At 39.6% G+C, this 26152-nt stretch overlaps 1 protein-coding gene across 1 annotated transcript; it reads left to right on the plus strand.

Moving 5' to 3' along the window:
* Positions 1-9215: 9215 nt before the first annotated feature.
* Positions 9216-20539, plus strand: LOC128642027 (uncharacterized). Its single transcript, XM_053694667.1, has 5 exons — positions 9216-9501; positions 9966-10208; positions 13593-13609; positions 17915-18109; positions 20312-20539. Exons 1-4 carry the CDS (start codon positions 9237-9239, stop codon positions 18083-18085), a joined length of 696 nt encoding a protein of 231 aa, XP_053550642.1. The 5' UTR covers positions 9216-9236; the 3' UTR covers positions 18086-18109; positions 20312-20539.
* The last annotated feature ends 5613 nt before the right edge of the window (positions 20540-26152 follow it).

Below are 26152 nucleotides of genomic sequence, written 5' to 3' on the forward strand. Positions count from 1 at the left end.
TTTTTTAGCTAGTATTTTATTTGGGGGGGGGTGGTTGTGTGGGTGGTGGGTTTTACTGTTGGGGGGTTGTTTTTATTCTTTTTTACAGGTAAAAGAGCTGATTACTTTGGGGCAATGCCCCGCAAAAGGCCCTTTTAAGGGCTATTGGTAGTTTAGTTTAGACTAGGTTTTTTTTATTTTGGGAGGGCTTTTTTATTTTGATAGGGCTATTAGATTAGGTGTAATTAGTTTAAATTTCTGTAATTTGTTTATTATTTTCTGTAATTTAGTGTTTGGTTTTTTTTGTACTTTAGATAAGTGTATATAATTTAGTTAATTGTATTTAATTATAGTGTAGTGTTAGGTGTTAGTGTGACTTAGGTTAGGTTTTATTTTACTGGTAAATTTGTATTTATATTAGCTAGGTAGTTATTAAATAGTTAATAACTATTTAGTAACTATTCTACCTAGTTAAAATAAATACAAACTTGCCTGTAAAATAAAAAAAACCCTAATGGCTAGATTTGGAGTTTTGTCGGTAACGACCCGAAAAGCTAACGCTGGCTTTTTTCTGGCCGCACCATAAAAATAACTCTGGTATTGAGAGTCCACATAAAGGCTGCGTTAGGCTCCAAAAAAGGAGCGTAGAGCATATTTAACGCAGCTTCAACTCTCGATACCAGAGTTGCTTACGGACGCGGCCAGCCTCAAAAACGTGCTCGTGCACGATTCCCCCATAGGAAACAATGGGGCTGTTTGAGCTGAAAAAAACCTAACACCTGCAAAAAAGCCGCGTTCAGCTCCTAACGCAGCCCAATTGTTTGCTATGCGGAAACACTTCCTACGTCTGCACCTAACACTCTAACATGTACCCCGAGTCTAAACACCCCTAACCTTACACTTATTAACCCCTACTCTTGTGCCCCCGCTATCGCTGACCCCTGCATATTATTATTAACCCCTAATCTGCCGCTCCGTAAACCGCCGCTACTTACATTATCCCTATGTACCCCTAATCTGCTGCCCTAACATCGCCGACTCCTATATTATATTTATTAACCCCTAATCTGCCCCCACAACGTCGCCTCCACCTGCCTACACTTATTAACCCCTAATCTGCCGAGCGGACCTGAGCGCTACTATAATAAAGTTATTAACCCCTAATCCGCATCACTAACCCTATAATAAATAGTATTAACCCCTAATCTGCCCTCCCTAACATCGCCGACACCTAACTTCAATTATTAACCCCTAATCTGCCGACTGGAGCTCACTGCTATTCTAATAAATGTATTAACCCCTAAAGCTAAGTCTAACCCTAACACTAACAACCCCTAAATTAAATATAATTTACATCTAACGAAATTAATTATCTCTTATTAAATAAATTATTCCTATTTAAAGCTAAATACTTACCTGTAAAATAAATCCTAATATAGCTACACTATAAATTATAATTATATTGTAGCTATTTTAGGATTAATATTTATTTTACAGGTAACTTTGTAATTATTTTAACCAGGTACACTAGCTATTAAATAGTTAAGAACTATTTAATAGTTACCTAGTTAAAATAATAACAAAATTACCTGTAAAATAAATCCTAACCTAAGTTACAATTAAACCTAACACTACACTATCATTAAATTAATTAAATAAAATATCTACAATTACCTACAATTAAACCTAACACTACACTATCAATACATTAATTAAATACAATATCTACAAATAACTACAATGAAATAAACTAACTAAAGTACAAAAAATAAAAAAGAACTAAGTTACAAAAAATAAAAAAATATTTACAAACATAAGGAAAATCTTACAACAATTTTAAACTAATTACACCTACTCTAAGCCCCCTAATAAAATAACAAAGCCCCCCAAAATAAAAAATGCCCTACCCTATTCTAAATTACTAAAGTTCAAAGCTCTTTTACCTTACCAGCCCTGAACAGGGCCCTTTGCGGGGCATGCCCCAAGAAGTTCAGCTCTTTTGCCTGTGAAAAAAAACATACAATACCCCCCACCCAACATTACAACCCACCACCCACATACCCCTAATCTAACCCAAACCCCCCTTAAATAAACCTAACACTAAGCCCCTGAAGATCATCCTACCTTGTCTTCACCTCACCGGGTATCACACCAATCCGTCCTGGCTCCGATATCTTCATCCAACCCAAGCGGGGGCTAGACATCCACTGAAGAAGTCCAGAAGAGGGTCCAAAGTCTTCATCCTATCCGGAAAGAAGAGGCGATCCAGACCGGCAACCATCTTGATCCAAGCAGCATCTTCTATCTTCATCCGATGATGACCGGCTCCATCCTGAAGACCTCCACCGCGGACCCATCTTCTTCCGGCGACGTCCAACTGAAGAATGACGGTTCCTTTAAGGGACGTCATCCAAGATGGCGTCCCTCGAATTCCGATTGGCTGATAGGATTCCATCAGCCAATCGGAATTAAGGTAGGAATATTCTGATTGGCTGATGGAATCAGCCAATCAGAATCAAGTTCAATCCGATTGGCTGATCCAATCAGCCAATCAGATTGAGCTTGCATTCTATTGGCTGATCGGAACAGCCAATAGAATGCAAGCTCAATCTGATTGGCTGATTGGATCAGCCAATCGGATTGAACTTGATTCTGATTGGCTGATTCCATCAGCCAATCAGAATATTCCTACCTTAATTCCGATTGGCTGATAGAATCCTATCAGCCAATCGGAATTCGAGGGACGCCATCTTGGATGACGTCCCTTAAAGGAACCGTCATTCTTCAGTTGGACGTCGCCGGAAGAAGATGGGTCCGCGGTGGAGGTCTTCAGGATGGAGCCGGTCGTCATCGGATGAAGATAGAAGATGCCGCTTGGATCAAGATGGTTGCCGGTCTGGATCGCCTCTTCTTCCCGGATAGGATGAAGACTTTGGACCCTCTTCTGGACTTCTTCAGTGGATGTCTAGCCCCCGCTTGGGTTGGATGAAGATATCGAAGCCAGGACGGATCGGTGTGATACCCGGTGAGGTGAAGACAAGGTAGGATGATCTTCAGGGGCTTAGTGTTAGGTTTATTTAAGGGGGGTTTGGGTTAGATTAGGGGTATGTGGGTGGTGGGTTGTAATGTTGGGGGGGTATTGTATGTTTTTTTTTACAGGCAAAAGAGCTGAATTTCTTGGGGCATGCCCCGCAAAGGGCCCTGTTCAGGGCTGGTAAGGTAAAAGAGCTTTGAACTTTAGTAATTTAGAATAGGGTAGGGCATTTTTTATTTTGGGGGGCTTTGTTATTTTATTAGGGGGCTTAGAGTAGGTGTAATTAGTTTAAAATTGTTGTAATATTTTTCTTATGTTTGTAAATATTTTTTTATTTTTTGTAACTTAGTTCTTTTTTATTTTTTGTACTTTAGTTAGTTTATTTCATTGTAGTTATTTGTAGATATTGTATTTAATTAATGTATTTATAGTGTAGTGTTAGGTTTAATTGTAGGTAATTGTAGGTATTTAATTTAATTAATTTAATGATAGTATAGTGTTAGGTTTAATTGTAACTTAGGTTAGGATTTATTTTACAGGTAATTTTGTAATTATTTTAACTAGGTAACTATTAAATAGTTCTTAACTATTTAATAGCTATTGTACCTGGTTAAAATAATTACAAAGTTTCCTGTAAAATAAATATTAATCCTAAAATAGCTACAATGTAATTATAATTTATATTGTAGCTATATTAGGATTTATTTTACAGGTAAGTATTTAGCTTTAAATAGGAATAATTTATTTAATAAGAGTTAATTAATTTCGTTAGATTAAAATTATATTTAATTTAGGGGGGTGTTAGTGTTAGGGTTAGACTTAGCTTTAGGGGTTAATACATTTATTAGAATAGCGGTGAGCTCCGGTCGGCAGATTAGGGGTTAATAATTGAAGTTAGGTGTCAGCGATGTTAGGGAGGGCAGATTAGGGGTTAATACTATTTATTATAGGGTTAGTGAGGCGGATTAGGGGTTAATAACTTTATTATAGTAGCGGTGCGGTCCGCTCGGCAGATTAGGGGTTAATAAGTGTAGGCAGGTGGAGGCGACGTTGAGGGGGGCAGATTAGGGGTTAATAAATATAATATAGGGGTCGGCGGTGTTAGGGGCAGCAGATTAGGGGTACATAGCTATAATGTAGGTGGCGGCGCTTTGCGGTCGGCAGATTAGGGGTTAATTATTGTAGGTAGCTGGCGGCGACGTTGTGGGGGGCAGATTAGGGGTTAATAAATATAATACAGGGGTCGGCGGTGTTAGGGGCAGCAGATTAGGGGTACATAAGTATAACGTAGGTGGCGGTCGGCAGATTAGGGGTTAAAAAAATGTAATCGAGTGGCGGCGATGTGGGGGGACCTCGGTTTAGGGGTACATAGGTAGTTTATGGGTGTTAGTGTACTTTAGAGTACAGTAGTTAAGAGCTTTATTAACCGGCGTTAGCCCAAAAAGCTCTTAACTACTGACTTTTTTCTGCGGCTGGAGTTTTGTCGTTAGATTTCTAATGCTCACTTCAGACACGACTCTAAATACCGGAGTTAGAAAGATCCCATTGAAAAGATAGGATACGCAATTGACGTAAGGGGATCTGCGGTATGGAAAAGTCGCGGCTGAAAAGTGAGCGTTAGACCCTTTTTTGAGTGACTCCAAATACCGGAGTTAGCCTAAAACCAGCGTTAGGAGCCTCTAACGCTGGTTTTCACGGCTACCGCCAAGCTCCAAATCTAGCCGCAAGATAGCTACAATGTAACTATTAGTTATATTGTAGCTATCTTAGGGTTTATTTTATAGGTAAGTATTTAGTTTAAATAGGAATAATTTAGTTAATGATAGGAATTTTATTTAGATTTATTTAAATTAGATTTAAGTTAGGGGTGTTAGGTTTAGGGGTTAATACATTTAATATAGTGGCGGTGGTGTAGGGGGGCAGATTAGCGGTTAATAACATAATGTAGGTGGCGGCGGTGTAGGGGGGGTAGATTAGGGGATAATAAATATAATTTAGGTGGCAGTGGTGTCGGGAGTGGCAGATTAGGGGTTAATAACTTTATGTAGGTGGCGGCGTTGTAGGGGGCGGTAGATTAGGGATGTTTAGGCTCGGGGTATATGTTAGGGTGTTAGGTGTAAACATAACTTTCTTCTCCCATAGGAATCAATGGGATTTCGGTCAGCAGGGAACATGAGCTTACGCTGCTTTCTGACTCCCATTGATTCCTATGGCATCCGCCGCCTCCAGGGCGGCGGATTTAAAACCAGGTACGCTGGGCCGGAATAGTAGCGAGCGTACCTGGTAGATATTTGATAACTAGCAAAAGTAGTCAGATAGTGCCGAATTTGCATTCAGAACATCTGTAGTGACGTAAGCATCGATCTGTGTAGGACTGAGACCGGCGGATCGTATGTTACGTCACTGAATTCTACTTTTGCCGATCTGTAATCTAGGCTCGCCACAATTACGCTGCGGAATTCCAGCGTATTTGGGGTTGACAGCTTGATAAATAGGGGCCTAACTCTGAATTTTAAATGAGCAGTACATTTTTTCTGTCAAATTTAAAAATGTACTTTATTTTGCAGCCCCCTGTATTATGTGACAGCCATCAGCCAATTAGGGACTTATAAAGGTATACACTGTGAACTCTTGCACGTGCTTAGTATGGACTGTTACCTCAGAAAGTGTGCATATAACTGTGCCATGTGACAGCCATCAGTCAATAAGAGACTCATAAATGTATACAATGTGAACTATTGCAAATGCTCAGTAGGAGCTGTTGCTTCAGAAAGTGTGCATACAAATAGACTAGGCACAATTTGATAATAGAAGTACATTTGAAAGTTTCTTCAAACTGCATGTTCTGTCTGAATCATTTTGCCTTTAGTGTTCCTTTAATCTATTGGAGAACTGCAAACAAATGTTTTAATTAAAAGGAGTTTATGTCACGTTATATACAGTGCCTGCATTTCCTGAACACCACTGTTCACAAAGAAATAATCTTCTATCTATTTGTACAAGTTACAGCTCAGCGAGAGCTCAATTGTGGAGGGCATTGGCAGTGTCAGAGTTAAACAGGAGGGTATTGGCAGTGTCAGAGTTAAACAGGAGGGCATTGGCAGTGTCAGAGTTAAACAGGAGGACATTGGCAGTGTCAGAGTTAAACAGGAGGGTATTGGCAGTGTCAGGGTTAAACAGGAGGGCATTGGCAGTGTCAGAGTTAAACAGGAGGGCATTGGCAGTGTCAGAGTTAAACAGGAGGACATTGGCAGTGTCAGAGTTAAACAGGAGGGCATTGGCAGTGTCAGAGTTAAACAGGAGGGCCTCTCTTTACTTGATAATCATTAATAAACTAGGGAGTGGCCGGTGATAGCGAACAGGACTCAGACTGCAAAGCTCCCACAAAAACCTGCAAAAAAAACGCAAAACCTTATAGGTAAAAAAATCAATAAAATAAACATTTACAGGTTATCAAAAATCCCAGAGATGTAGCAGAAAGGGACATTTATACAGGTAAGTAAGTGGGATCAGGTTATACTGGGAGAGTAACTGGGAACAGACAGAAGTGAGAGAGCTGCGCTGGGAGCAGGAAAACGAAAGTAACTGCAGTTAGTTCTATCTCCATTAATGGGAATCATATCTGTACCTTATTAAATCTTGTCTGTACCTTATTAAATCATGTCTGTACCTTATTAAATCATGTCTGTACCTTATTAAATCATATCTGTACCTTATTAAATCAAGTCTGTACCTTATTAAATCTTGTCTGTACCTTATTAAATCATGTCTGTACCTTATTAAATCATGTCTGTACCTTATTAAATCTTGTCTGTACCTTATTAAATCATGTCTGTACCTTATTAAATCTTGTCTGTACCTTATTAAATCATGTCTGTACCTTATTAAATCATGTCTGTACCTTATTAAATCATGTCTGTACCTTTATTAAATCATGTCTGTACCTTATTAAATCATGTCTGTACCTTATTAAATCTTGTCTGTACCTTATTAAATCATGTCTGTACCTTATTAAATCTTGTCTGTACCTTATTAAATCATGTCTGTACCTTATTAAATCATGTCTGTACCTTATTAAATCATGTCTGTACCTTATTAAATCTTGTCTGTACCTTATTAAATCATGTCTGTACCTTATTAAATCTTGTCTGTACCTTATTAAATCATGTCTGTACCTTATTAAATCATGTCTGTACCTTATTAAATCATGTCTGTACCTTATTAAATCTTGTCTGTACCTTATTAAATCTTGTCTGTAACTTATTAAATCATGTCTGTACCTTATTAAATCATGGCTGTACCTTATTAAATCTTGTCTGTACCTTATTAAATCATGTCTGTACCTTATTAAATCATGTCTGTACCTTATTAAATCATGTCTGTACCTTATTAAATCATGTCTGTACCTTATTAAATCTTGTCTGTACCTTATTAAATCTTGTCTGTACCTTATTAAATCATGTCTGTACCTTATTAAATCTTGTCTGTACCTTATTAAATCATGTCTGTACCTTATTAAATCATGTCTGTACCTTATTAAATCTTGTCTGTACCTTATTAAATCTTGTCTGTACCTTATTAAATCATGTCTGTACCTTTATTAAATCATGTCTGTACCTTATTAAATCATGTCTGTACCTTATTAAATCTTGTCTGTACCTTATTAAATCTTGTCTGTACCTTATTAAATCTTGTCTGTAACTTATTAAATCTTGTCTGTACCTTATTAAATCTTGTCTGTAACTTATTAAATCATGTCTGTACCTTATTAAATCATGGCTGTACCTTATTAAATCTTGTCTGTACCTTATTAAATCTTGTCTGTACCTTATTAAATCTTGTCTGTACCTTATTAAATCATGTCTGTACCTTATTAAATCATGTCTGTACCTTATTAAATCATGTCTGTACCTTATTAAATCATGTCTGTACCTTATTAAATCTTGTCTGTACCTTATTAAATCTTGTCTGTACCTTATTAAATCATGTCTGTACCTTATTAAATCTTGTCTGTACCTTATTAAATCATGTCTGTACCTTATTAAATCATGTCTGTACCTTATTAAATCTTGTCTGTACCTTATTAAATCTTGTCTGTACCTTATTAAATCTTGTCTGTACCTTATTAAATCATGTCTGTACCTTATTAAATCATGTCTGTACCTTATTAAATCTTGTCTGTACCTTATTAAAGGTGGGCACAGTAGCTTCTACCACTCGCAGAGCATTCTGGGACAGGCACTTAGGATTTTTGATACCAAACTATGGAAATGTCAGTAGATAGTATTGAATACCCTTGAAAAGTTTTCCACACATTTTCAATACATTGGAACCAATAAGGAAATTATATTCCCCCCCTTTTTTTTTTAACTTTGCACCATGTAAACTGCAATTTTACTTTTCATTGAAAGCGTTAAAGGAACAAGATACCTACATTTGTAGGTTGATGAGTTTATAATCCATGCAGTGGCACATTTTGCCTTGTTTGCCTAGACCAAGATACACCCCTGACTAGCGCTGTTATATGAGATGTTGTATAAATATTTGTTGTCCTTATTGGAGCACTAAAGGTTTATTAATTAGATTGCAAGTTCATCAGTGGCCAATATTCTACATTATTATTTTTTTTAATGGACATTTAAATGCAATAGAATTTCATAATCAGCATGTGAATAATAAAAGGGCAATGCAATAGCACTTTAAATTTACAACATTTCAAAGCTTAATTTCATTTCCCTGTGCTCTGTATCATGTGACAGCCAATCACAAACATATATGTGGTGTGAAAGTTTTGCTTTTCAACAAAGGATAACAAGTGAATAAACTCAATTTAATAAATAAAGGAAATTATCTGTATTAATTTATCTAAATGAAACTTTTATTTTCACGTTCTTTGAAACCTGCATAAGTGTTAAGTGTTGTGAACATGTAGAGTGTCAGTCACATAAAGATAGAAACATACAAGACACACACACACACACACACACATATATAAACACACACACATATAGACACAGACACAGACACACACAAACACACACACACACAGACACACACAGACACACACACAGACACACATACACACACAGTTTGGTACCTTTTCTACATACCAGAGATAGTTGCAGATTTTATGGAGGACCTGTTTTGATTACTCTCTTCTAACTCAGCATTAATGGTATTTTCTATTTTTAGGAACCTTGAAGAGAATTCAATATTTTCGAGAATGTTAGTTGGAATCTTCTCACGAGAGGGGGACAGCTGCTATGATTGGCTTGTACAACAGCTGCTTTCTCCAATGTTTAAACCATTAGTGACGGATGTTCGATGCGTTTACATCTCTAACACTGGATCCCAGAATTTCTATAATGAAGTGTCTAAGTGCGCATTTGCCATCCTATATCACTCAAAGAAGAGGGGCAGAATAAATGTTACAGATGTCGTAGACTCTCTGTATGATGAGGAGTTGATGCATTTATCCCGTGCACTAGGTAAGATTAACGGTTGCTCATTTTGCGTCTGCTGAAGAGTTTACTGGTGTCCAGAAACAATGGTTTGAATCAGGGGAATTACTACATTGCTAAATAACCAGGGGTTTGAGTTATTCGGTGATATCAGTGCCTCTTTCCCTAAACTGCAACCTTAGCTCCACCCAAACCACACCCCCACAGTTATGTCATAACTTAATCTCTCAAATGCTGAAATAAAGGTAAATTAGCTATTTGTAAACCATTCTATACACTCTAGCAAGTAAAATAGATCATTGGGATTTGGGAACCTATTAGAGGAGACAAATGTACACTATTCTTTAAAGTCTGAGAGCTAAAGTGTTTTAGACTTGGCAAGAAGAAAAGCAGAATATAATGTAATACCACTATGAGGTGGACCCTAAATAACTCATGTTCTCAGGTTATCATTGTCACCTCTGTCTCATGCTGATATATTCTGCTAATAGGTAAAGACAGAGTTGTTGTTGTGATTGATGATTTGGAGGACAGCACCCTGGCTGAGAAGAACAGAATTTTATCTGAACAGAGGAGTATTGCAGCCCTGGCCACTGACTTGTTCCTGATCTCTGAGAGTGAGAAGAGTTCAATCCAACTAACTGGTTCTCCATGGGCAGAATCTCTGTACCAGAACGGGAGAGCCATGTCAGTGAGGGAGAAGCTAGAAACACTGAAGCAAATAATAGGCAGGGGTAAATATTTTTTTGTTTGTTTTAGATTTACAAGAGTTTGTTTTGAAGAAAAGGAAAGTTGCTGACCACTAAACCTGAGATCAACAAGTTGTGATTTAGAAGCTCTTAGTTGGTTTGTTTTCCCAGCAAACCCTTATATATATTAGGGACAAGAATTTCATTAGAGTTTGCTATTCTAAAGACCTTATTTAGTATAAGTTATGTCCTGATGAGGGAGAAAAACCTCCACTGTGGGTACCATGATACACAATAAACATAGGTTCCCTCATGCTAGTGCAGTGTTGCTATAGGTGATTTAAAAGCATAGCAGGAATATAATAGGGTCAGCAAGAGAGATCACACATAGACCGTTATTTATCAGCACATCACAGATTTGTACTTGTTGTTGGTTAGTGGAGCTGGTTTAGGACATCAAAACAAGTCTCAAAATAAATGATGGTGAGTAACAAGATGAGGGAAAAAGAAACTTCTCTACTGTGAGTTAAAGTGAATGTAAATTTTGATGTTTAAGTGCCCGTTTTTTAAAACTTTGATTAAAAACAGGGGCACTTTAATTCATCAAAATGTACATTTCACTCCTGTTGTGACAAAAAAAACTTACCTTTTAAACTTCACAGCAGCTGCTGCTTCCTCCGGTCTCACAAGCCATTTCTGATGTCAGAAATGATTGATAGGTCATCCTCTAATCACAGATTCCCCCCCGGGGGATTCAGTGTCTGATTCACTGCTGTGATTGGAGGAAGCCAGATACCTCATTTTAGACCCAGGAAGAGGCTTTGAAACAGGTGGAGGAAGCTGGAGCTGCTGTGAAGATTAAAAAGTAAGTTTATTTTCACAACAGGAGTGAAATGAAAATATTGATGAATTAAAGTGCCCCTGTTTTTAATCAAAGTTTTAAAAACAGGGCACTTTAGCATCAAAATTTACATTCACTTTAAGAACAGATCCCTATATAGCTCATCTGCAAATTTTGGCACAGAAAACCCCAGGGCTGATCCAAAAAGCTATAGACCAGTAAGCCTGACATTGGTAGAGAGGAAGATACTGGAAGGAATTATAAAGGATTATATTTCTAAGTATATTTGTGCAAACAGGATTATGGGCAAGATTACAAGTCGTGCAGGAAACAAGCTGAGAAAACACTGCACATGTTATGGCTTTTGCACATTTTGTATTGCGCCGCCATTACAAGTTTGAAAATAGCTTACTTTTAACGCACCTTAGGCCGTGTTAACCCACATACCGTGCATAAACCATGTTCTATGTGCGTGAACATATTCCTTCATAGAGATCAATGGAGAATAAAATGTGGAGAAAAAAAACCTAACACCTGTGATTGCAAAATCACAATCACATTTTTGCATTCCCCATTGAAGTCTATGGAGAAAAAAAGTGGACCAAAAAACCCCTACCATAAGCCCCTAGGCTAATAGCCCCTAAACTGACATTACCCCACAATGCAAACTACCTAAACTATTAACACCTAAACCGCCATCCCCCAACATCGCAAACTATCTAAAAACACTATTATCCCCTAAACCGCCATCCCCCAACATCGCAAACTATCTAAAAACACTATTATCCCCTAAACCGCCATCCCCCAACATCGCAAACTATCTAAAAACACTATTATCCCCTAAACCGCCATCCCCCAACATCGCAAACTATCTAAAAACACTATTATCCCCTAAACCGCCATCCCCCAACATCGCAAACTATCTAAAAACACTATTATCCCCTAAACCGCCATCCCCCAACATCGCAAACTATCTAAAAACACTATTATCCCCTAAACCGCCATCCCCAACATCGCAAACTATCTAAAAACACTATTATCCCCTAAACCGCCATCCCCCAACATCGCAAACTATCTAAAAACACTATTATCCCCTAAACCGCCATCCCCCAACATCGCAAACTATCTAAAAACACTATTATCCCCTAAACCGCCACCCCCCACATCGCAAACAATAAATTAAATTATTAAGCCCTAAACTGCCATCCACCACAATGCAAACTACCTAAACTATTAACCCCTAAACTGCCATCCCCCCACATCGCAAACTATCTAAAAACACTATTATCCCCTAAACCGCCATCCCCCAACATCGCAAACTATCTAAAAACACTATTATCCCCTAAACCGCCACCCCCCACATCGCAAACAATAAATTAAATTATTAAGCCCTAAACCGCCATCCACCACAATGCAAACTACCTAAACTATTAACCCCTAAACTGCCATCCCCCCACATCGCAAACTATCTAAAAACACTATTATCCCCTAAACCGCCACCCCCCCACATCGCAAACAATAAATTAAATTATTAAGCCCTAAACCGCCATCCACCACAATGCAAACTTCCTAAACTATTAACCCCTAAACTGCCATCCCCCCACATCGCAAAGTATCTAAAAACACTATTATCCCCTAAACCGCCATCCCCCCACATCGCAAACTATCTAAAAATTTTAAAAACACTATTAACCCATAAACCGCCACCCCCCACATCTCAAAGTATTAAACTAATAACTAAACCCTCTAACCTAACACCACCTAACTTAACCCCAATTAAAATACACATAAATTAAAGTAAAAATTAAGTACCTTAATTTTTTAAATATATATATATATATATATATATAATATATATATATATTCAAGGCCCATATACAGAGGTAGCAAAAGCTCTGTTTATTCCAAGCCAGCTGTTTGTGAGAAGAGATCACAATTTAAGGCTGGATAAATTTATTTTCCAGCTGCATAAATGTTTTTCACTCTAACAGCAATCAAATTATCAAATTGTGGAACTCATTGCCTAAGGAGGTAGTAAATGTCAATACTTTAGATACATTTAAAAATGACAGATACATTTCTGGCTAAAAATAAAAATCAGGCATATATGATTGCTTGTGTTAAAGGGTTTGGTTTCTAATTGTTTAATTTAAGTTACATTTGCAGCTTATTCATTGTAAATCAGGTAGCATCTGTATAGGTCAAATTCGATGGACTTCTGTCTTTTTTCAACCTCCTCTATTATGTTACTTAACTGCCCCTAATTGTCCTCAACATAATAGATAAAGTACAGGGATATCTAGGTTCCAACATAGCAGTGCCTATTAATATACTATAGAAACTAAAACTTCATTATCAGGATAATCTTTGCTTTAAATACATCATTCTTCACTTATTTACTGTTTAATGCACCGTTTAGTAAACATGTTTAGCATTCACGGACAGGTTTTAAGTAGGTGGAACATTTTATACTTATACCTGTGTGTCTAAAGCAAATAGCCTCATATTACCACTTATATATCTAAGACTTATATATAGAGAAATAGAAAAATTGACCATGTGTTTTTTTTCTTCTTCTTCAATTACAGGACAGAGAAGGCGTTCAGTAAGTATTTTTAATTCATTTTTCCTGTAATCGCTATGTAATTAATATAGGGTCAGTTTATATCTTATCAGTTAAGTACAATGGTAAAAAATCTTGTTTCTGAATCAAAGATTTTTGTCTCCTAAGACGGCATATTAGGGGTGGGTTCTATTTACAAGATGTTGAGATCTGAGTCATTTTAAACTGACTAAACACTGACGGCTAGATTTAGAGTTTGGCGGCCAAAGGGGTGCGTTAGCTACGCATGCTTTTTTCCCCCCGCACCTTTTAAATACAGCTGGTATTTAGAGTTCACAGAATGGCTGGGTTTTCAGTGCGTTAGGCTCCAAAAAGGGAGCGTAGAGCATAATTTAACGCCACTGCAACTCTAAATTCCAGCGGTGCTTACGGACGCGGCCAGCTTCAAAAATGTGCTTGTGCACGATTCCCCCATAGAAAACAATGGGGCCATTTGAGCTGAAAAAAAACATAACACCTGCAAAAAAGCAGCGTTCAGCTCCTAACGCAGCCCCATTGTTTTCTATGGGGAAACACTTCCTAAGTCTGCACCTAACACCCTAACATGAACCCCGAGTCTAAACACCCCTAACCTTACACTTATTAACCCCTAATCTGCCGCCCCCGCTATCGCTGACACCTGCATATTTTTTTAACCCCTAATCTGCCGCTCCGTAAACTGCCGCTACCTACATTATCCCTGTGTACCCAGAATCTGCTGCCCCTAACACCGCCGACCCCTATATTATATTTATTAACCCCTAATCTGCCCCCCTCAACGTCGCCTCCACCTGCCTACACTTATTAACCCCTAATCTGCCGAGCGGACCGCACCGCTACTATAATAAAGTTATTAACCCCTAATCCGCCTCACTCCCGCCTCAATAACCCTATAATAAATAGTATTAACCCCTAATCTGCCCTCCCTAACATCGCCGACACCTAACTTCAATTATTAACCCCTAATCTGCCGACCGAATCTCGCCGCTACTGTAATAAATGGATTAACCCCTAAAGCTAAGTCTCACCCTAACCCTAACACCCCCCTAAATTAAATATAATTTAAATTTAACAAAATAAATTAACTCTTATTAAATAAATTATTCCTATTTAAAGCTAAATACTTACCTGTAAAATAAACCCTAATATAGCTACAATATAAATTATAATTATATTATAGCTATTTTAGGATTTATATTTATTTTACAGGTAACTTTGTATTTATTTTAACCAGGTACAATAGCTATTAAATAGTTAAGAACTATTTAATAGCTAAAATAGTTAAAATAATTACAAAATTACCTGTAAAATAAATCCTAACCTAAGTTACAATTAAACTTAACACTACACTATCAATAAATTAATTAAATAAAATACCTACAATTATCTACAATTAAACCTAACACTACACTATCAATAAATTAATTAAATAAAATACCTACAATTATCTACAATTAAACCTAACACTACACTATCAATAAATTAATTAAATACAATATCTACAAATAAATACAATGAAATAAACTAACTAAAGTACAAAAAATAAAAAAGAACTAAGTTACAAAAAATAAAAAAATATTTACAAACATTAGAAAAATATTACAACAATTTTAAACTAATTACACCTACTCTAAGCCCCCTAATAAAATAACAAAGCCCCCCAAAATAAAAAAATGCCCTACCCTATTCTAAATTAAAAAAGTTCAAAGCTCTTTTACCTTACCAGCCCTGAAAAGGGCCCTTTGCGGGGCATGCCCCAAAGAATTCAGCTCTTTTGCCTGTTAAAAAAAACACATACAATACCCCCCCCAACATTACAACCCACCACCCACATACCCCTAATCTAACCCAAACCCCCCTTAAATAAACCTAACACTAAGCCCCTGAAGATCTTCCTACCTTATCTTCACCATGCCAGGTTCACCGATCCGTCCTCGGAAGTCTTGATCCAAGCCTCGGAAGTGTTGATCCAAGCCCAAGCGGGGGGCTGAAGAGTGACGTCCATCCTCGGGCTGAAGTCTGGATCCAAGCGGCGGCTGAAGAAATCCATCATTGGGCTGAAGTCGGAAGTCCATCATCGGGATGAAGTCTTCTATCAAGCAGCATCTTCAATCTTCTTTCTTCCGGAGCGGAGCAGAGCCATCTTCTTCCCAGCCGACGCGGATCCATCCTCTTCTAACGACGCCTACTAACCGAATGACGGTTCCTTTAAATGACGTCATCCAAGATGGCGTCCATCGAATTCCGATTGGCTGATAGAATCCTATCAGCCAATCGGAATTCGACTGACGCCATCTTGGATGACGTCATTTAAAGGAACCGTCATTCGGCTAGTAGGCGTCGTTAGAAGAGGATGGATCCGCGTTGGCTGGGAAGAAGATGGCTCCGCTCCGCTCCGGAAGAAAGAAGATTGAAGATGCTGCTTGATAGAAGACTTCATCCCGATGATGGACTTCCAACTTCAGCCCGATGATGGATTTCTTCAGCCGCCGCTTGAATCCAGACTTCAGCTCGAGGATGGATGTCACTCTTCAGCCCCCCGCTTGGGCTTGGATCAACACTTCCGAGGCTTGGATCAAGACTTCCGAGGACGGATCGGTGAACCTGGCATGGTGAAGATAAGGTAGGAAGATCTTCAGGGGCTTAGTGTTAGGTTTATTTAAGGGGGGTTTGGGTTAGATTAGGGGTATGTGGGTGGTGGGTTGTAATGTTGGGGGGGGTATTGTATGTGTTTTTTTTACAGGCAAAAGAGCTGAATTCTTTGGGGCATGCCCCGCAAAGGGCCCTGTTCAGGGCTGGTAAGGTAAAAGAGCTTTGAACTTTTTTTTAATTTAGAATAGGGTAGGGCATTTTTTTTATTTTGGGGGGCTTTGTTATTTTATTAGGGGGCTTAGAGTAGGTGTAATTAGTTTTAAATTGTTGTAATATTTTTCTAATGTTTGTAAATATTTTTTTATTTTTTGTAACTTAGTTCTTTTTTATTTTTTGTACTTTAGTTAGTTTATTTAATTGTAGTTATTTGTAGGTATTGTATTTAATTAATTTATTGATAGTGTAGTGTTAGGTTTAATTGTAGATAATTGTAGGTATTTTATTTAATTAATTTATTGATAGTGTAGTGTTAGGTTTAATTGTAACTTAGGTTAGGATTTATTTTACAGGTAATTTTGTAATTATTTTAACTAGGTAACTATTAAATAGTTATTAACTATTTAATAGCTATTGTACCTGGTTAAAATAAATACAAAGTTGCCTGTAAAATAAATATTAATCCTAAAATAGGTACAATATAACTATCATTTATATTGTAGCTATATTAGGGTTTATTTTACAGGTAAGTATTTAGATTTAAATAGGAATAATTTATTTAATAAGAGTTAATTTATTTCGTTAGAATAAAATTATATTTAACTTAGGGGGGTGTTAGGGTTAGGGTTAGAATTAGCTTTAGGGGTTAAAAAATTTATTAGAGTAGCGGTGAGCTACGATCGGCAGATTAGGGGTTAATACTTGAAGTTAGGTGTCGGCGATGTTAGGGAGGGCAGATTAGGGGTTAATACTATTTATTATAGGGTTATTGAGGCGGGAGTGAGGCGGATTAGGGGTTAATAACTTTATTATAGTAGCGGTGCGGTCCGCTCGGCAGATTAGGGGTTAATAAGTGTAGGCAGGTGGAGGCGACGTTGAGGGGGGCAGATTAGGGGTTAATAAATATAATATAGGGGTCGGCAGTGTTAGGGGCAGCAGATTAGGGGTTCATAGGGATAATGTAGGTGGCAGCGGTGTGCGGTCGGCAGATTAGGGGTTAAAAAATTTTAATAGAGTGGCGGCGATGTGGGGAGACCTCGGTTTAGGGGTACATAGGTAGTTTATGGGTGTTAGTGTACTTTAGAGCACAGTAGTTAAGAGCTTTATAAACCGGCGTTAGCCCAGAAAGCTCTGAACTACTGTTTTTTTTCTGCGGCTGGGGTTTTTGTCGATTTCTAACGCTCACTTCAGACACGACTCTAAATACCGGCGTTAGAAAGATCCCATTGAAAAGATAGGATACGCAATTGACGTAAGGGGATCTGCGGTATGGAAAAGTCGCGGCTGGAAAGTGAGCGTTAGACCCTTTAATGACTGGCTCCACTCCAAATACCAGAGGGCGGTAAAAACCAGCGTTGGGAGCCTCTAACGCCGGTTTTGACGGCTACCGCCCAACTCTAAATCTAGGCCTGAGTGAGTTAATGGGGAACGTTAGAATTCCTGGTAAATAGTTACTTTGTCTTTTATCTTAATAGACTGGACCCTCTTTTTGTCTTTCAGAAAATCTGGATAATCTTTGTGTGTTTGGCTATTGTAGTAATTGTGGTGATCATTATCGTCAGTGTAAATCAGAAGCAATTGCACAGTCCTGACATTATTGGGCCAACAGTTAATACATCCAGAGAGGAGATTAAGATCAGTACATCCAGAAATGATCTTAAGATCACATAAAACCATCATAACTCTCCAAAGAAGGTATGGAACCAGCAGCTTCAGCAAACATGCGATTAGCCCTTAAATAATAATTACATTATTTATTACGTACTTTCTTCTCTAAAGGACCCAAAGCTCATACGTCTCAGTAACTTATTACTGGCAGCTGATAAATAATAAATATTACTCGTGAATATTACCTAATTTATTCTCCTTGGACTGATGTAAGGCCCATCTTGTCCTCCATGAATCTGACCCTGTGGCCCTGAGGTTTGCACAAGTATTAGACTCCCAGCTGACCAATTTCCTTATTTATCAGCCTCAAAATATTTTTATTTCTCATACTTCTTTCAAGAAAATAAAAAAATATATCTAAATACATATATGCAATATATATATATATATATATATATATATATATATATATATATATATATATATATATATATATATTATATATAGTACTTAAGGACTGTAGGAAATGCCCTAACGGCATCTAGGGGGTTAATGGGTCTAGTCAAAATTAAACTTTCATGATTCAAATAGGGCATGTCATTTCAAACAACTTTCCAATTTACTTTTATTAACAAATTTGCTTTGTTCACTTGGTATTCTTTGTTAAAAACCTAGGTAGGCTCATATACTAATTTCTACGCTCTCGAAGGCCGCCTCTTATTTCAGGGCATTTTGATAGTTTTTCACAGCTAGAGGGCATTAGTTCATGTGTTTCATATAGATAAACATTGTGCTCACGCCCGGGGAGTTACCTAGGAGTCTGCACTGATTGGCTAACATGCAAGTCTGTCAAAAGAACTGAAATAAGGGGGGCAGTCTGCAGAGGCTTAGATACAAGGTAATCACAGAGGTAAAAATTGTATTTATATAACAGTGTTGGTTATGCAAAACTGGGGAATGGGTAATAAAGGGATTATCTATCTTTTAAACAATAACAATTCTGGAGTAGACTGTCCCTTTAATGATAACATTTTTTAAAGGGGCATGAAAACCAAGTTTCTTTCATGATTCAGACAGAGTATACAAATTTTAAACAACTTCCCAAATTATTTATGTTATCTAATTAACTTTGTTCTGTTGATATCCTTTGTTGAAGAATATACATTTGTAGGCTCAGGAGTTGGGTGCTAGCTGCTGATTGGTGGCTGCACATATCTGCATCTTGGGATTGGCTTACCAATGTGTTCAGCTAACTCCCAGTAGTGCATTGTTGCTCCTTCAATAAAGGATACAAAGAGAATAAAGCAAAATTGATAATGTAAGTAAATTGTAATGTTTACAAATGGGTTTCATGTCCCTTTAACCTGTTTTATTTCTGCTCTTTTATAATGGAAACATCCTTTACTTGTAGCTGACTGGCTAATAATGACACCTCCTGCAGCTCTATTGGTGGAGCCACAGCTCTGCAAACTAAGAAGTTGTTAAATTATTAAGGCCCATGCAATTTACACAAACCAAAAACTAATGTATTTTGAATGACTCATTAAAGGGACATGAAACCCAGAGTTTTTCTTTCCTGATTTAGGTAGAACATAACATTTTAAACAACTTATCAATTTACTTCTATTATTAAATTTGCTTAATTCTCTTGGTATCCTTTGTTGAATGAGCAACAATGCACTACTAGGAGCTTCAGCCAATGTCAAGAGGTATATATGTGCAGCCACCAATCAGCCGAAAGCTCCCAGTAGTGCATTGCTGCTCCTGAGGCTACCTAGGTATGCTTTTCAACAAGGATACAAAGAGAATGAGGAAACATTAGATAATATAAGTAAATTGGAAAGTTGTTTAAAATTGTATTCTCTATCTGAATCATGAAAGCTTAATTTTGACTTTCAGTCCCTTTGAAGAACAGTAAAGTGTAAACTAAATGTTTATGATTTAGATAGAGCAGAAAAAGAAAAAAAAACTTTGAAATTTACTTCTATTATCTATTTTTTTGTTCTTTTGGCAACCTTTGTTGAAGAGTAAACCTAGGTATGCTGATAGGTGCTTAGGAGTGTGCATGTGCCTATAGCTGCGGCGTTTGTAACTATGTTGTTGACTACATTGCTGTCAGATGACTAAAGCCACATGCACACTCCTGTGATCAACTAGGATTACTCTTTAACAATGGATACAAAGAGAACTAAGCAAAATTGATAATAGAAGTAAATTGGAAACACTATGCTATATCCATTCCACTTAAGTTTAATAGTATTGTCAGTAATTTATATATTATTTTTACAGAGAAATGACAACTTCAGTGATGATGCTGATGCTGTGGCTCCTCATTTAATTTAATGCTTCTTATTTACATTTGCACTAATAATCATCAATGGAGCAGAGGAAACAGATAGCCCTGAACTCATGGCACCTATGATGGCTCTTTAGAAGTTCTCTTCTGATTACTCTCAATCCTTTGTTGGCTCCTCTCAAGTATTTTGCTGGCTCCTCTCAAGTCTTCTGCTGGCTCCTCACAAGTCTTCTGCTGGCTCCTCACAAGTCTTCTGCTGGCTCCTCTCAAGTCTTCTGCTGGCTCCTCACAAGTCTTCTACTGGCTCCTCACAAGTCTTCTGCTGGCTCCTCACAAGTCTTCTGCTGGCTCCTCTCAAGTCTTCTGCTGGCTCCTCACAAGTCTTCTGCTGGCTCCTCTCAAGTCTTCTGCTGGCTCCTCACAAGTCTTCTGCTGGCTCCTCTCAAGTCTTCTGCTGGCTCCTCACAAGTCTTCTGCTGGCTCCTCTCAAGTCTTCTGCTGGCTCCTCTCAAGTCTTCTGCTGGCTCCTCTCAAGTCTTCTGCTGGCTCCTCTCAAGTCTTCTGCTGGCTCCTCTCAAGTCTTCTGCTGGTTCCTCTCAAGTCTTCTGCTGTTTCCTCTCAAGTCTTCTGCTGGCTCCTCACAAGTCTTCTGCTGGCTCCTCTCAAGTCTTCTGCTGGCTCCTCTCAAGTCTTCTGCTGGCTCCTCACAAGTCTTCTGCTGGCTCCTCACAAGTCTTCTGCTGGCTCCTCTCAAGTATTCTGCTGGCTCCTCACAAGTCTTCTGCTGGCTCCTCTCAAGTATTCTGCTGGCTCCTCTCAAGTCTTCTGCTGGCTCCTCTCAAGTCTTCTGCTGGCTCCTCTCAAGTCTTCTGCTGGCTCCTCTCAAGTCTTCTGCTGGCTCCCTCTCAAGTCTTCTGCTGGCTCCTCTCAAGTCTTTTGCTGGTTCTTTGGCAAGTTATTTGCTGGCTCTTTGGCAAGTTATTTCCTGGCTCTTTTGCAAGTCTCCTGCTGGCTCTTTGGCAAGTTATTTGCTGGCTCTTTGGCAAGTTATTTGCTGGCTCTTTGGCAAGTTATTTCCTGGCTCTTTGGCAAGTATTTTGCTAGCTCTTTCGCAAGTCTTCTGCTGGCTCTCTGCAAGTTCTACATCCTCCCCTTTTTGGCACCTATTTCTCTCATCACTCTTTCTCTCAAAATATGTTGTATCCTGCCCAGTGTACTTAATTTTCTTGATTTATGAGCATATTTGTAAATAGTGCATTACTTTGTTTCCCCTTAAAGGGACACTGAACCCCAAAAAAAAATATTTTGTGATTCAGATAGAGCATGCAACTTTCTAATTTACTCCTATTATCAATTTTTTTTTAGTTCTCTTGCTATTTTTATTTGAAAAAGAAGGCATCTAAGCTTTTTTTTAGGTTCAGAACTCTGGACAGCACTTTTTTATTGGCGGATGAATTTATCCACCAATCAGCAAGGACAACCCAGGTTGTTCAGAAAAATGGGCCGGCATCTAAACTTACATTCTTGCATTTCAAATAAAGATACCAAGAGAATAAAGAAAATTTGATAATAGGAGTAAATTAGAAAGATGCTTAAAATTTCATGCTCTATCTGAATCACGAAAGAAAAAATTTGGGTTCAGTGTCCTTTTAAGGCTGATTAAATTGAATTTTCTGTAAGTGTTTGTTTATCATCTCCATTCTAGTTTTTGTTTTACTTTCTTTATAATAATGAGTTAATGTTTAACACTATGAAAAGCTGAGCTTTTTTTTTTTAATATCAAAATTATTTTGCTCGTTACGTCCCATGGGACATTTCATATACTCTGAAACTGCCAATCATTTTTATGGGACTTAAATTTTACCTCCTACACAAGGTTTAAAAATGGAAGTAATTTATTATGATGTCCACGGTATGTTTGCTGCTTTGCAAAATTGACTTTTGCTCTTCTCCACCAGTAGTTCCGTATGTAATCCTATTTAGCTGTAAATAAAAGATATTATCTAATTTACAAAAAATCTAAATGAAAACTTTATGCTTTTTTTTTATTCTTCAACATTGACTTATCCTATATTATAAAAGGCCAAGTGTGTTTGTCTGAAGCCGTCATGCGCAGTAGAGACTGCGCACGGACAAACACACCTGGCCTTAAGCTGAAGAGTAGTGCGCACTGCGGAAGCTGCCTGGTGGGGGCGTGACCGGCGTCGGGCGTGCCGTGATGGGGGCGTGGCCGGCAGGCGTGGCGGGCGTGATGAGGGGGCGTGGTCGGCAGGCGTGACGAGGGGGCGTGACCTCGCGGGAGCGCGCGGGAGGGGCGTGGCCGGCGGGAGAGAACAAAACAGAGGAAGGAAAGAAAGAAAGCGAGCAGAGAGAGGCGGGAAGAGCAAAAGAGGGAGAGAGAGCGCAAGAGAGTGGGAGAGAAAGAAGGGGAGAGAGAGGGGGGAGAGAGAGCTCAAAAGAGAGGGGGGAGAGAGAGAGCTCAAAAGAGAGGTGGGAGAGAGCGCAAGAGAGGGGGAGAGAGAGCGCACAAAAGAGGGGGAGAGAGAGAGCTCAAAAGAGAGGGGGGAGAAAGAGTGCAAAAGAGAGGGGGGAGAGAGAGCGCAAAAGAGAGGGGGGAGAGTTTAAAAGAGAGCGAAAAAGAGGGGGAAGAGAGCGCAAAAGAGAAGGGGGAGACAGAGTGCAAAAGAGGGAGAGAGAGAGCAAAAGAGGGAGAGAGAGAGCGCAAAAGAGAGGGGGAGAGAGAGTGCACAAAAGAGGGAGAGAGAGAGCGCAAAAGAGAGGGGGAGAGAGCAAAAAAGAGGGGGAGAGAGCGCAAAAAAGAGGGGGAGAGAGCGCAAGGGGGAGAAAGCACAAAAGAGAGGGGGAGAGAGCGCAAAAAAGAGGGGAGAGAGAGCGCAAAAAAGAGGGGGGAGAGAGCGCAAAAAAGAGGGGGGAGAGAGCGCAAAAGAGAGGGGGAGAGAGCAAAAAAGAGGGGGAGAGAGCGCAAAAAAGAGGGGGAGAGAGCGCAAGGGGGAGAAAGCACAAAAGAGAGGGGGAGAGAGCGCAAAAAAGAGGGTGAGAGAGCGCAAAAAAGAGGGGGGAGAGAGCACAAAAGAGTGGGGGGAGAGAGAGAGCTCAAAAGAGAGGGGGGGAGAGAGAGCTCAAAAGAGAGGGGGGGAGAGAGAGTTTTAAAGAGAGGGGGGAGAGAGAGTGCACAAAAGAGGGGGAGAGAGAGTGCAAAAGAGAGGGGGAGAGAGCGCAAAAGAGAAGGGGGAGAGAGTGCAAAAGAGGGGAAGAGAGAGCAAAAGAGAGGGGGAGAGAGAGAGCAAAAGAGAGGGGAAGAGAGAGCAAAAGAGAGGGGGGAGAGAGAGCAAAAGAGAGGGGGAGAGAGAGCAAAAGAGGGGGGGGAGAGAGAGAGAGCGCAAAAGAGAGGGGGGTGGAGAGAGAGAGAGCAAAAGAGGGGGGAGAGAGAGAGCAAAAGAGGGGGGAGAGAGAGAGCAAAAGAGGGGGGGGAGAGAGAGAGCAAAAGAGGGGGGGAGAGAGCAAAATAGGGGGAGAGAGCAAAAGAGGGCGAGAGAGAGCAAGAGGGGGGGAGAGAGCAGATGATGTGGGGAAGAGAGAGAGAGCGAGCAAAAGAGGGGAGAGAGAGCAAAAGAGGTGGGAGAGAGAGAGCAAAAGAGGGGGGGAGAGAGAGCACAAGAGGGGAGAAGAGAGCAAAAAAGGGGAGAGAGAGAGCGCAAAAGAGAGGGGGAGAGAGCAAAAAAGAGGGGGAGAGAGCGCAAAAAAGAGGGGGAGAGCGCAAGGGGGAGAAAGCACAAAAGAGAGGGGGAGAGAGCGCAAAAAAGAGGGGAGAGAGAGCGCAAAAAAGAGGGGGGGAGAGAGCGCAAAAAAGAGGGGGGAGAGAGCGCAAAAGAGAGGTGGAGAGAGCAAAAAAGAGGGGGAGAGAGTGCAAAAAAGAGGGGGAGAGAGCGCAAGGGGGAGAAAGCACAAAAGAGAGGGGGAGAGAGCGCAAAAAAGAGGGGGGAGAGAGCGCAAAAAAGAGGGGGGAGAGCGCAAAAGAGTGGGGAGAGAGAGAGAGCTCAAAAGAGAGGGGGGGAGAGAGAGCTCAAAAGAGAGGGGGGGAGAGAGAGTTTAAAAGAGAGGGGGGAGAGAGAGTGCACAAAAGAGGGGGAGAGAGAGTGCAAAAGAGAGGGGGAGAGAGCGCAAAAGAGAAGGGGGAGAGAGTGCAAAAGAGGGGAAGAGAGAGCAAAAGAGAGGGGGAGAGAGAGCAAAAGAGAGGGGAAGAGAGAGCAAAAGAGAGGGGGGAGAGAGAGCAAAAGAGAGGGGGGAGAGAGAGCAAAAGAGAGGGGGAGAGAGAGCAAAAGAGAGGGGGGAGAGAGAGAGAGCGCAAAAGAGAGGGGGGTGGAGAGAGAGAGCAAAAGAAGGGGGAGAGAGAGAGCAAAAGAGGGGTGAGAGAGAGCAAAAGAGGGGGGAGAGAGAGAGCAAAAGAGGGGGGGAGAGAGCAAAATAGGGGAGAGAGAGAGCAAAAGAGGGCGAGAGAGAGCAAGAGGGGGGAGAGAGCAGATGAGGGGGGGGAAGAGAGAGAGCGAGCAAAAGAGGGGAGAGAGAGCAAAAGAGGTGGGAGAGAGAGAGCAAAAGAGGGGGGAGAGAGAGCACAAGAGGGGAGAGAGAGAGCAAAAAAGGGGAGAGAGAGAGCAAAAGAGGGGGGAGAGTGCAAAATAAGGGGGAGAGAGAGAACTCAAAAGAGAGGGGGGGAGAGGGGGGGAGAGGGGGGGAGAGAGAGAGCGCAAAAGAGAGGGGGGGAGAGAGAGGGAGCAAGGGTTGGAACCGCGGTACCTAAAAAATTGGCCCGTGTACACGGGCTTTAGGACTAGTATTTTATAAACTATTAGGCATAACCAAAAAATACAACAGCACTGCTTTAAAAAGCTTCAATGGAAATCTTTATTATGCATAAAAAAGCAAACAGAATTTCAGAGTAAAAAGCCCTTAATCGTGTTGCCCAAAGGATACATACACAATTCCTTTATATCCCAACTACAAGTGTAATCAATCATTCATTAACCCTATGGTGGAAACATCATTGTTTCTAGTGACCTCTACTGGTCAAAACTAGACATTACACCATCACAGATACAATGTTTAATTATTACTCATTATACACAATCTGCTAAAAGCACTTACTATTATTCTAAAAACCATAAAAGCATACACAATCTATTTCTATATAATAAGAACTTTTTCAAATATAATGCATAATTAATTGATTACAGACCAGGTAAAGCACCCTATTTATTCCTTTATTCCTTTAATGTAATTACGCATTCAATCCAAAAAGCCTTCCGTTGTCTCTATGTTGCCAACCCTCCTTGGTGTGGGGTTATGGTCTATCACTTGAAACATATCCTGCGCTATTGCATGTCCCACAGTTGAGAATGATTAGCAACAGGGACTGAAAGATCTTTACAACTAATATTGGATTTATGTTGGACTATTCTGTCCAGGGACCCTTTGGGTGATTTTGCCAATATAGACTCCACTACAGGGGAATTTAATGAGAAAAACAACATAGGAAGTATTACATATATAGAACCCCTGAATCTGAAATGCTCTCCCTGTCAGTGGGTGGAAAAAAATCTATCCCTTTAATCATACATCCAAAACACTTTTACTGTGATATATTTCTGATTCATCTTGCATCTTACTCCCTTTGTCTGCTCTCCCTAACTGGTCCGTTAAATTCCTACCTCTCATATATGCGGTCATCAGAACCTCAGGGCAAAACATCTGGGTGACAATATATCATTACAAACCAATATTTTCTAATAATGTTTTTCTATCCTTTAACTTAATAT

This window comes from Bombina bombina, chromosome 11 (genome assembly GCF_027579735.1).
Source record: "Bombina bombina isolate aBomBom1 chromosome 11, aBomBom1.pri, whole genome shotgun sequence".
NCBI lineage: Eukaryota > Metazoa > Chordata > Amphibia > Anura > Bombinatoridae > Bombina > Bombina bombina.